Source organism: Opisthocomus hoazin, chromosome 26 (assembly GCF_030867145.1).
Source record: "Opisthocomus hoazin isolate bOpiHoa1 chromosome 26, bOpiHoa1.hap1, whole genome shotgun sequence".
Taxonomy (NCBI): domain Eukaryota; kingdom Metazoa; phylum Chordata; class Aves; order Opisthocomiformes; family Opisthocomidae; genus Opisthocomus; species Opisthocomus hoazin.
Genome location: NC_134439.1, coordinates 5,919,102 through 5,930,346, shown reverse-complemented (window position 1 = coordinate 5,930,346; position 11,245 = coordinate 5,919,102). Strand labels below are relative to the sequence as shown.

Genomic DNA, 11,245 nt, shown 5'->3' with positions numbered 1-11,245 from the left:
TGGGGAGGGGGAAGACGAGGAGCCGAGCCCCGATGAGGGCGGAGGAGCCGGGTGTTCGGAAGATGTTGCGAACCTTTGACTGGAGACTTTGAAAGGGAGATCGACTGCTTTGGCTTTTTTTTTTTTTATTTTCCCTCCCTTCCCCCCCTCCCCCACCTCTCCGGAGGGGTAGGGATGTGTGTGATCAGGGAGTGGAAACAAATATGTCCTTATTTTCAATGCCCCCTTTGAAAGAGACAAAGTAAATGCTCCTTGCAAAATGTTCCTGACCTGCGAAGGGACCTTCGGAATTGTTCCAGCCACCATGGATTACAATGGGGGAGCCAGGCCGGGGGATTTTCACGCCGGCTACCAAGAAATCGAAGGGATAAACTTGGGATACTTACAGATCAATGGCACCCAGATGTTTGCTTTGGCCCAGGTCCTCAGCGACCTGTTTAAGGATATCCCCAGGACCACCATCAGCAAGAAGATGGAAACCTTAAAGATCAAGAGCCGACGCTGCGATCTCAAAGAGCTCCGGACCCTCAAAGCCATCCACTCGGTGCCCACCCGCGCCGTGAAATGCTCCCTCATCTCCAAGGCGGACCTGGAAGCTCTCTGCACCTCCTGCAAGAGCCTCAGTCCCCGGAGGAGGAAGAGGAAGAGGAAGAGCAAGAGGAGGGAGCAGCTGCTGCTGCCGGACCCGGGGGGGCTCTTCCCCTGCCCCCGGCCCCAGCTGCTGCAGCCCTGCAGAGCCGGCGGCTGCTGCGCTCCCGCCCCCCCCGGCCCCCCCAAGCCGCCCCCCGCTTTCCCTAAGCCGCGCTCGGCGCCGGCCCCGCTGCTGCCTCAGCCCTTCCACAGGGCCCTCCCCGCCTTCCCCAAACCCCTCCGGGGCCGGAGGGGCTGCGGGCTGGCGGGGGGGCTCTTCGCCGGGGTCCTGGCCGGGTACCCCCGCGACCTGGCTCTGCTGCACCCCGCGGCCGCGCTCCCCTCCGCGCAGGTGGCCGCGCTGGCTCCGCGGGGCCGGTGCAAGGGGCTCTTCGCCCCGGAGAAGGGGTCGGCGGGGGGCAGGAAGGGTCGCCCCCCCGGCTCCAAGAGGCAGGGTACCTCCGCCGGCTACTCCAGCGACTCGGACTCCAGCCTGGACTTCGGGGGGTCCAGCCCCGCCACCTCCAGCGACTCCTCGGAGGAGGAGGAGGAGGAGGAGGAAGAGGAGGAGGAAGGGGACACGTCGTGCAGCAGCGAGGAAGGCAGCTCCTCGGAGTCGGAGAGCAGCTCGCTGTGCAGCGGGGACTCGGTGCAGAGCACCCGGTACAGGCAGGCGGCTCTGCCCCGCTTCCAGACGCAGCCCCCCCGGGAGCCCCTGGGCGAGGAGCACCCAGCCGAGCCCCCCCCGAGCAAAGCCCTGCGCCCCGACCCCGACCTCCTCTTCCTCTCGCAGCAGCTCTGGGCCAGGACTTTGCGAGCATCAACTTTGGAAAGTTTGAGCCCGGTTCCAGCCCCGGGCTCGGGGGCCCAGGCGCTGCCGGAGCTGTACGCAAAGCAGGAGGCCTCCCTTTCCCCTTCCCCTTCCTCTTCTTCCTCCTCCTCCTCCTCCTCCTCCTCTCCCCCCCCCTCCCCGAGCAGCACCCCTGGGGGGAATCCGCAACAAAAGGAGGGCGGCTTTGGGGACGCGGAGCCCCGCGCCGAGGGGAAGGATTTGCACAAAGATGCCTCGAACAAAGGAGCCCCGGCGGGCCCCGGTGACCGGGGGGAGAGGCAAAGCGGGGCTTTAACCGGGCCGGAGCCGGCCCCGGGCTCGGCCCCGCAGCCCCCGACCCAGGAACTGGCGGGGGGCGTCGGGCCGGCCCCCCCCGGGGAACCCCGACGGGAACACTTCGACCGCCTGATCCGGCAATCCAAGCTGTGGTGTTACGCCAAAGGGTTCAACCTGGACGGGAAAAGTTTGCGCCAAGGGGGGAGGACGGAGCCCTGCAAACCCCCCGGCCCCAAACGAGCCGAGAGCCCCGGCGCCCTGGCGAACAAAGCCTGGAGAGGCAGCGGCTCGGAAAGGAATGCCAAGCGCGGACGCCTCGCCAGGGCCGCCGAGGCGGAAAGGCAGCCGAGCTCCTCGCTGGGGAGGCCGAGGAAGACTCCGCGGAGGAAGGCCAAAAGGGGAAACGCTCCCTGCAAACGCCTCGCCGGCGCCGGGCTCCCCCCGCCTCGCAATTCCTTCAGCCTGATGGGCAGCTTCCCCTGCATTCCCTCCCTGGTGGTGGGGGAAGATGGGGACCTGTGTCCCGCCTCCTCCCTGGGGGGCAAAAACTCCTGGGCCCTCTCCAAAACCCACCCTCTGTGGAGCTGGCACCTGGGGGGCAACGCCATCCCCGTGCCCCCCAGCCTCAAATTCCGGGGCTGTGGCTTGGAGGATCTCTAAGGACAGCGGACGGCCCGCAGGAAAGGTTTACACGCAACAGAGGAGAGCTGCGGGGTGGGCGGGGGGGGGGGGGTCCTGGGGAGGGGGGGCAGGGGGAGCGGGCCCCTCCATCCCGCCGAGGCCCGGGGCCGCCCGAGCCGGGGGTCCCGGGCGGGGAGGGGAGCGCCCGGAGGAGCCTTACGGGGCCCGGAGGCGTGCGGGAGCATTGCGGGGGGGTGCGGTGAGTGTGTGCACGGCTTCGGCTGCGGGGAGGACTGGGGGGGTTTCCTCCGGGGGGAGGATGTTTTATTTGCCCGTGCGTGTGCCAGGTCCGCTGATGGAGTTTTAAGGGGCGAAGCTGAACCCCCCGAGCCAAGCGCTGGGACGGCGGACGGGGACCCCCCACCCCCTCCCTCACCGCGCAGTGCGGGGGGTCCTGCCCAGGAAAGGGGCTTGGGGGGACCCGCGCAGCTCGGGGAGGGGGGGGGGCAGGAGGGAAGGGGCTCCCACCGCCGAGCAGAGCTCGCCCCGGCCCCGCTCCCGCCGCCCCCTCTCCCCCCCTCCCCCCCCCGATATACCAAAAAACCCGAGGAAAGACTTGAGCTAATTTCTCCCTTTTCCTCCATAAACGCGTTGGATTAAATCAAGAATAATCGCAGGCGGAGAGAAATCACGGTGTCAGGCAGCAGAAACACTCGCGCTTGGTCCGAGCCGAGCCCGGGAGCAGCTTTTCCTATATATATATATATATATATATAAATATATATAAATAGCGATGTGATGTTTGCTGGCTACTTGAGAGGCAGGAGGAAAACACCGGCTTGAAAAAGACCAGGAAATTCGGTTTGCTAAGAGAAACCGGGAGGCTTTGAGAGGAAGTTATCCGAAACTGCTGCAACTATATTGGGGGGGGGGGGGGGGGGGGGGGGAAGGAAAAAAGAAAAAAAGTGAGTTGTTTGCTGGCTAATGACCCGAACTCCGCTGGCCGGGAGGCAGCAGGCCTGTAAAAGCTTTACGGGCGGGAGAAACGGGATCCGGGAGCGTCAGCAGCCGAGGGCAGATGGACAATTTGATCCCTCCCGAGCTCCGGAGTGGAATGCGGGGGGGACGCGGGGGGAATGCCTCTCTCCTCCGCGGAGGAAATCATATCCCAGTTTAACTTTTCCTGCAAACCAGTGGCTTTGTAACTGGCTCTTTTGACGATTTCTGATGTGATTTCCACCCCGCTTTGGCATCAAAGCCGGACGGGCTCTCTGAAGTCCGCTCGGGTTTGGAAACGTTTGGAAATCAAAGCTGATGTGGGGGTTGGTTTTTTTTTTTTTTTTGAGGAGAGGGTTTCTTTTCCTCCCTCCTCTTTGCAGCAGAAAACCCTCGTAGCCCGCGGCCGGGTCACGCCGCACCCGCTCGGGGATTGCTGTTTTTCCTCTGCAGTCCTCCAAAAATTTGCTTCCCCCCCCAAAAAAAATTGCCTTCACGGTGTCCTTTGCTTCCCGGGGAAAGGGAAGGGAAGGGAGAATCACGGCAGAAAGCGAAAGGAAATCTTCAGGTCTGGCACGGCCCGTTTCGAGATTTTTTTGTTGTTGTTGTTCTTGTTTAATTCCATCAGTGGGTAAAAAAAAAAAAAATAGACATTTTTAAGGTCAAGCGTATTTTGTGTCTATTAAGAGCTATTTTTCTTGGAGATGGCGAATTGTCGCTAAAAGCAGTGTTTGTTTTACTTGGGGTTTTTAGCGGCTTTTTGGGTTAACTGCGTTTTTTTTGTGTTTACTTCTCCCCACCTCCCCTTCCTCCCGTGCCGAGCGAGAGAGGGAGATTTCTTCCGTCTCCGAAATTTCAGGTTTTGTAGCCGTAGCCGTGGAAGGTTACACAAAAAAACCAAAACCCCAACCCCAAACCCCTGCGAGTGCGGGAGGGAGAAAAGCCGATTTCGGGGAGTTCCCCCCGCAGCGCCGGCTCGGGCTGCGCACGCAGGAATCACGTAAACGTTGGCTGGTTTTTGTTGGGTTTTTTTCTCTGCCCCGCACGTCCCCCGCACCCCCCTGCTCCCCTCGGCCTGTTCCCCCTGGGGGGGACCCGCGGGCCGGGCCGGGGACACGCGTGGGGGGGAAACGCGCCCCTTTCCCGGGCCATTCCCCAGCGCGGGGCACGATCGCTCTCGACCCGCGACTCCCCCAAATCCGGATCGGGTTAAAAAAAAAATGTATTTTCTAGGAAAAATGACATTTCGAATAAACTGCGGGCGGGGCGGTGGGACGGAGCGGTGCCGGGGGAGGGAGCCGAGCCCGCACAAAGCGGCGGGGGGCAGAAAAAATCCCCGAGATCCGCGCCGGGGGTGAATGCTAAAAAAAATTATTATATATATAAAAATACATCTACAGGAAGCAGCAACCCCCCGGCTCGGCAGCTCCGTCTGCGCGGGCAGCAGCACCCGAATAACTCAGGAATATTTTCTAAGGGCCACCCCGGGCGGCGGGCGGGCACCCACGCGTGTGCGGCTCCGCGGCCCCCTTTCTCCCCGTGCGTGGACGCGTTTGTGCGTGTGGGTGCGCGGAGAACGCGGCCGGTGACGCGCGGTGTGCGCGGCCGCGGGCAGATTTTAGCTGCCCGCGGGTATTGCTCCGCTGGCACGGACCCGGACACGCGTGGGGAGGAGCAGAGGTCCGTGGGCAGCGCGAGGGGGTTGCGGCAGGGCTGAGAATACAGCGCGAAATACCTCAAACCTTTCCCCTCAAAAGGGCTCCTCAAGCAGCAGAACGAGCCCGTTCACAGCAAACAATAATTACAATAATAGTAGTAATAATAATAATAATAAAAAATCATCCCCCCATTTATTTTTAAACATCTTTAAAGAAAATGAGCGATCCAAAAAAAAATAAAGTAATCTTCTTCGCAGTCGCCCAGTAGGAGACTGGAGAGGGGGATGGCGATGCACCGAAAATAAATGGAAAAAAAAAAATAAATAAAAAAAAGGGAAAACCCAAACTTTTCCCTGAAATAGCTTGATTTGGACTTAAAAAATGACCAAGCCCAGGCGGTATCTGGCTGGGAGAAGCGATGCCTCTGCGGGACACAAGGAGCTGGGAGGAGGGAGCGGTTCGAGCGACGCAAACTAGTTCTGGTTTCGAGCAAAAGATCAACTCGTGTCGCCAGGACAGCAGGAAGGGTATAAAGGCACCTTCATAATGACATTACTGACATTGCTTTATTTCCAAACGGGTGCAAAAGAAGTGAAAAACTGAGTTTTTTTCTTTCCGTAAAAATGTTTTCCTAGGTAGGAGAAAATCGAAAGTATCTTGTAAAAAAAAAAAAAATAAAATAAAGAAAACTTCTATGAAAGGGCGCTGCTTTGAAAAATGCAGCCTGCTTCAGACTCAGGAAAAATCTCAGCTTGGATACGGCGTGGTGCTTTGTCATCACGGTTTGTGAGGGTTTGTTTTGGGGCTGGGGGGTTTCAGGGACCTTTGCTCTCTCTTTGTGTTGCTGGGTTAAAAAAATCCCATCCGGTGGGTTGAAAAATGTCGATCGCTTCGTGGGCGCTTTTCTGCTGCACCCTCGGATCCAGGGATGCTTCTGTCCAGGGAGAAAATATTTTATGGGGGTGCTGTGGATGGGGGGGGGTGTTCTTTCCCGGGGCTGGGCACATCCAGCGGCTGATGCTGCCTTTCCCCCGCACCCTGGCCTAAAACTCACATTTAAAAACAACCACCCAGGGGAGGAAAGAGCCTTTTCCAGCCGTGTATTGGCTTTTCTGTTTCCATTTACTGTACCTTTATTTATTTGAACTTGTTGTAAGTATATGACGATGAAAGTGTTAATTCCTGCGTGCAATATGGAATCTAGGCTGAGAAATAAATACCTTTTTTTTTTGGTTTTGTTTTTACAGAGCCGGCTGATACTCGGCCCTTTTTGTGGGCGCGTGCTGGGGAGGGTGGGCTGGCTGGGGTGCACCCGTGTGTGTGGGAGGGGTGGGTGCTCTGGGGGTGCTCGCGTTGGGGGAATTCGTGCGTGTGTACACCCGGGGCGTGTGCGTGTGCCTGCGTGCCGCCGCGGGAGCGTGTGTCAGCCTGCGCTGCCTGCGTGCAGATGTGGCCCTGCACATCTGGCTCTGTCTGTTCACTCAAGTGGGTCGGAAAGCACGCTCCTCCGCTCGCACCCACCCGTGGGCCCGGCGCCCTCCCGCACGCTGGACCCGCGTGGGATGCGCGCGGCTGCTCCGCGTGTGTTTGCGTGTGCAAGCGTGTCCCCGCGTGTCGGCGGACGCAGGCTCAGCTCCGCGTGGCTACAACCCTCTGTGCCACCCAGCTGCGCGAAGCGACGCGGGTGCGTGCCCGCTGCGTGCGCGGGTGCGTGACCGGGTGTGCACGCATGTGCTCGGCTGCTTGGGGCGGGGGGGGAGGGTTTCTGTGGACAAACTTTGCCCAAAGGAAACCTTTTTCCTCGACATTTAATCGGAAATCAATAGCTCCTTCCCCCTGATTTGTAGACCAGAGGCTGTTCCCCAAACATGTGTTTCTGCTTTGAGGGCCCCAGGAGTCAGTGCCCCTCACGGAAGGAGCACTTCAGATGGGTTTTGAAATCCCTACCAAAGGAAAACATGGCCAAAGGCTGGAAGATCCCGTCGGAGCGGCGTCGGTAGAGCCAGGTCCAAACACAAACCCCAGCGTAGATCAGCCCAAGCGACCCAAAGATGGTTTTTTATCCATGCCGTCTGTCGAAAGGGGCCCGAAGCCGGCGATTTTGGGTATGAGTTGGGAAGGTTGAAATTCTGACCTGGGCAGCATTTACCCGGCTCTTTCACAGCCGGAGAGATTATCTCTCCGAACCGAGAAAAATGGAAAGAGAAACGAAACGCACCCCCAGTCAGGACCTCATTAGTCGTGATTAATAACTACGTATTATTCGCTTGCCACAAATTCATCTGACGACCTCGCTTTCGCAGGAGGCCGGGTAGACACCCCCCCCCCCCCCTTAAAAATCACTGCAACCCCAATTACGGAGGAATATCGATCTGCAAGTCAGGAATGCGGCGCTTGAAACCCCTTTGCAGCTCTTTTCCCTCCTCCTTGCTGGCAGGGGGAAAAGGAATCCGAATCAAAATGACCCCCCCTTTAAAAACATTTAAAATTTCACGAGGCAAAGCCTGGGAGCGGCCGGAGCTGGGGGGCAGCGACCTCGGCAAGACCGCGCCGGGTCTAATCGCAGCCAAATGACCCTGCTATTATTATTATTATTATCTTTTAAAGCAGGTAATTTAATAATGATGTTAATTATCTGCAGGGACCAGCCTGGGAGGGGGCTCCGAGCCCCCCCAGACCTGCAGGTTTGAGAAAGGGAGGGTGGGGGGAAGCCTGCAGCCCCAGAGCAAGGTGTGGGGGGAGCCGAGGGAAGCCGCTGCATTTATTTAGTTTAGTGTCAGGGTGTTAATGATAAATTAGATGGCAGGGGAGGGGCTGGGTAAAACAGCAAGCTGTGAGAAAAAAAAGCAGCGTAACCCCCTCCCAGGGCAGGCTGGGCTGGGGGCGGGGGGGCGAAGCGGGGAGGGGGTGAGGGATTAAGTGTCACTAAAGGCCTTTCATTTACCGTGTTTACATGTAGTCAATAGAAGAGAATGGACAAGGGTTTATTGTGAGTTATGAGGCTCTTTCTAACTCCTGTGTTATCAATATCTCCCTCTTAAAAAAAAAGGGGGGGGGGGGAAGCGTGGAAAACAGGGGGGAAGGGGGAAGAAAAAAGAGGAGGGGGGGGAAAAAAAGTCGGGGGGAATAGTTTGCTTGAAAAAGAAAACCAAACCCCAACGGAAATGATCCGCCAACCTTGCTGGAAGGTGGGGGCTGGCCCCCCCAGCGCGCTTCGGGAGCCTTCAGCTGCTCCCAATAAATCCACGGGCTCCAGAGCTGGACTTTCTGCGTTTAGCAACTGACAGAAATTCTCCTTCTGGGATATCCGTGTGGGAAAGTGTGCTCATCCTCCCCCCTCTTCCCCAACACTGTGGGAGGATTTCGCCTGCCCTTGGTCAGAAAAAGGGGGTGCTGGGGCCAGGACAGGGTCGGGTCCTCTCCCCTTCCCGGACCGGGGCGGGAGGGCGAGGAAAATGCCCTTAAATCCCAGCTTCGGCATGGCCCGCACCATCCTGCCTGGCAAACAGCACGGATCCAGGCGGGCTTTGCGGGGAAGGGGGGCCTGGGGGGTCCCCAAAGCACTGGGGTGACCCTGGGGGGTCTCTCCCCTCGGGGGCTGCTCCCCCGGGAATGATTTGCGGGTCCCAGAAGGTGGGGGGGGGGGCTGTGTGCCGGGACACCGCCAGCCCTCTGACCCATTTTGCTCCCATTTCACCCCAGTCGCCCCTTGGTCTCCCCAGTTGCCCCTTGGTCTCCCCAGTTGCCCCTTGGTCTCCCTGCAGGGTCTCTGCTCCCTCTCCCGGGGGGGATCCGGTCCCTCTCCGCGCTGGGGCCCTGCACACATGGGCTGTTTACCTTAAATTCCATTTTTTCCTACGGTTTTACACCCCAGGCTCATCCAGCCTTTTAATCCGCTGGGAATGCCAGCGACCGCTCGGGCGACTGCTTGTAATTAACCATTCGTTACAGCGGTTAAAGCCCCCCCCCAGTGAACGAAGGCGTCGCGTAGGAAACTTGGGATCCCGCACGCGAGCGGCACGTTGGGAAAATCGCAGCGGCGCGTCGGGCTGCGCGGTGAAATCCATCCTCCCCGCGCCGCGCGCCGGGGCCGCGGCGTCGAGGCCCGCGTTTCGCCGTCTGCGGTTTCTCGTGCGATGAAAAGCCCTCCTCGGCTGGCAGTAAATGTTTCTGAACCCTTCTTTAACTTCTCATCAGAGATGACTTTTTTGGGAAAAAAAAAAAAGGGGGAAATAACAAAAATGCTGCCGTTAGGATTTTACGTTCCTAGCTCCAGCGGATTTTGGATATTCTCAGCATCTCATCTGCAGATGCCGGAGTTTCTTTTCCCAGCGCTGCGTGAACAGGAACGTCGGTAACAAGGGAGAAAGGTGAATACCAAGCCGCTGAGGTCTGGATTTTGGGAACTGGGAACTCGGATGAAGCCTCTACACGACCGGCTCGTCCCCTGAACAGGGATACCGGCGGGTCCCGGCGAGGGCACAGACCTGGGGTAGTGCCATCTCCCCTCCCCAGCCCTTCACCAGCTGCTTCCAGGCTGGAAAACCCTGAGCCAAAGGGGGTTTTCTGGGAAAACGGGGTTGCTCCGAGTCGTGGGTGCCGGGGATTTGCCCCCTCTGCTGCCATTCTCTCTGCTGGGCCGGGGCTTGGGTGCTCCCGGCCAGTTCCCGATGGCAGGAATACATAAACACACGTGGAAGCGGATAACTTGGCCGGGGCTGGGGGGGCTGGGGGGAGAGGGGAGCTTTTGGGGACATGGGCGTGCGATGGGGCTGCTCCCACCCTGCTCCCTGTCCCTCTGGGTGCCTGCAGCAGCAGAGGTGCCCTGCGGAATCGGAGCTTCCCTCCCACCCTGCAAAGAGCTCCCCTTCTTTACATCCGTATTTGTATTTTTTTCCTTGCTAATTCCCATTTTCCCCCACATTTCTGCAGGGACCCCCTGCTCTGAAAGGTCCCCCAAGGGAAATATTCATTCACGAAAGCTTCCTGCACCCCCGAATTGACCCGGGGCACCGCGTGTCTCTTGAGGGGGGCTGCTGGGCACCCATCGTGCGTCCGGAGTGGGGACAGGGCCCGGCAGAGCTGTGGGGCAAGGGGGCAGGATGACGTCACGACCCCTCATTTCCTTCCTCATTTCCTTTCTTTTTAGGACTGGGAAGAGGAAACAGCACCAAGGGAAGGAGGGGGCTACCGGGGACCCCCGGCCGCGGCAATCCTGCATCCCGCAGCAATCCTGCATCCCGCAGCATCCTCGAGGGAGCGGGGCCGGGCAGGATGCGGCCCTGGGCCGGCTGGAGGGGGGGGGGGGGTGTCACCTCCGTGGGGCTCCCTGTGGGGCGGTGGGGGCTGAGGGCCGGCTGTTGACCCTACCGGGGGGGGGGCTCGCCGGGTGTCAGCTTTCGCTATCTCACCCTAAAATCTCGACAGCCTGAACTCTGTGAACCCGGCCCGGCACCAGCTGTGCTCCCCTCAGCTGCGCCCCCCCCCCCCCCAGCTGTGACCCGTCCAGCTGTGCCACCCGGGGGGGGCCCGAGGAGAAGCCCCATTTAGTCGGTAAGGGGCTGCCCAGCAACGTCCTCCCCGGCCAGTCCCGCTCGCCGTGCAGGGTGGGGGGGCAACGGTGGGGTGCAGGGTGGGGTGCACGCGTAGGGGATGGGTGGCTGGATGTGACCCCAGGGTGCAGGTTGGGGTGTGAGCACACAGGGTGTGGGTCCCTGGGGTCCCTGGGGTCCCTGGGGTCCCTGGGGTGCAGGGCTGGGGTGCGAGCACACGGGGTGCAGGTCGGGATGAGGGTCCCTGGGGCACAGGTCGGGGTGCAGGGCTGGGGTGTGAGCACATGGGGTGAAGGTCGGGATGTGGGTCCCTGGGGTGCAGGACCCTGGGGTGCAGGTCAGGGTACAGGCCTGGGGTGTGAGCACATGGGGTGCAGGTGGGGATGAGGGTCTCTGGGGTCCCTGGGGTGCAGGGCTGGGGTGTGAGCACACGGGGTGCAGGTGGGGATGAGGGTCCCTGGGGCGCAGGACCCCAGGGTGCAGACCGGGACCCTGAAGGGGTGGTTTCAGGGCACTGCCATGATCTGCAATAATGTGCATTTTTTTTTAATCCTGCAGTTACAGGGGAGATTCGCACCTGTTGTGCATTCCGGTTCAAGTTATTTTCGTTATTAATCCTCACTGCTCCTGCAATCATAACGATAATTTCATCATTTACTCTTTCAAGAAAAACGCTGGTA

The 11,245-nt window shown here is 59.6% G+C and overlaps 1 protein-coding gene across 1 annotated transcript; it reads left to right on the top strand.

The window, feature by feature from the left end:
* The first annotated feature begins 259 nt into the window (after positions 1-259).
* On the top strand, positions 260-2,429 carry EPOP (elongin BC and polycomb repressive complex 2 associated protein). The gene has a single exon (XM_075443415.1). The coding sequence runs from the start codon at positions 260-262 to the stop codon at positions 2,396-2,398; it is 2,139 nt and encodes a 712-aa protein (XP_075299530.1). The 3' UTR covers positions 2,399-2,429.
* Positions 2,430-11,245: the final 8,816 nt, after the last annotated feature.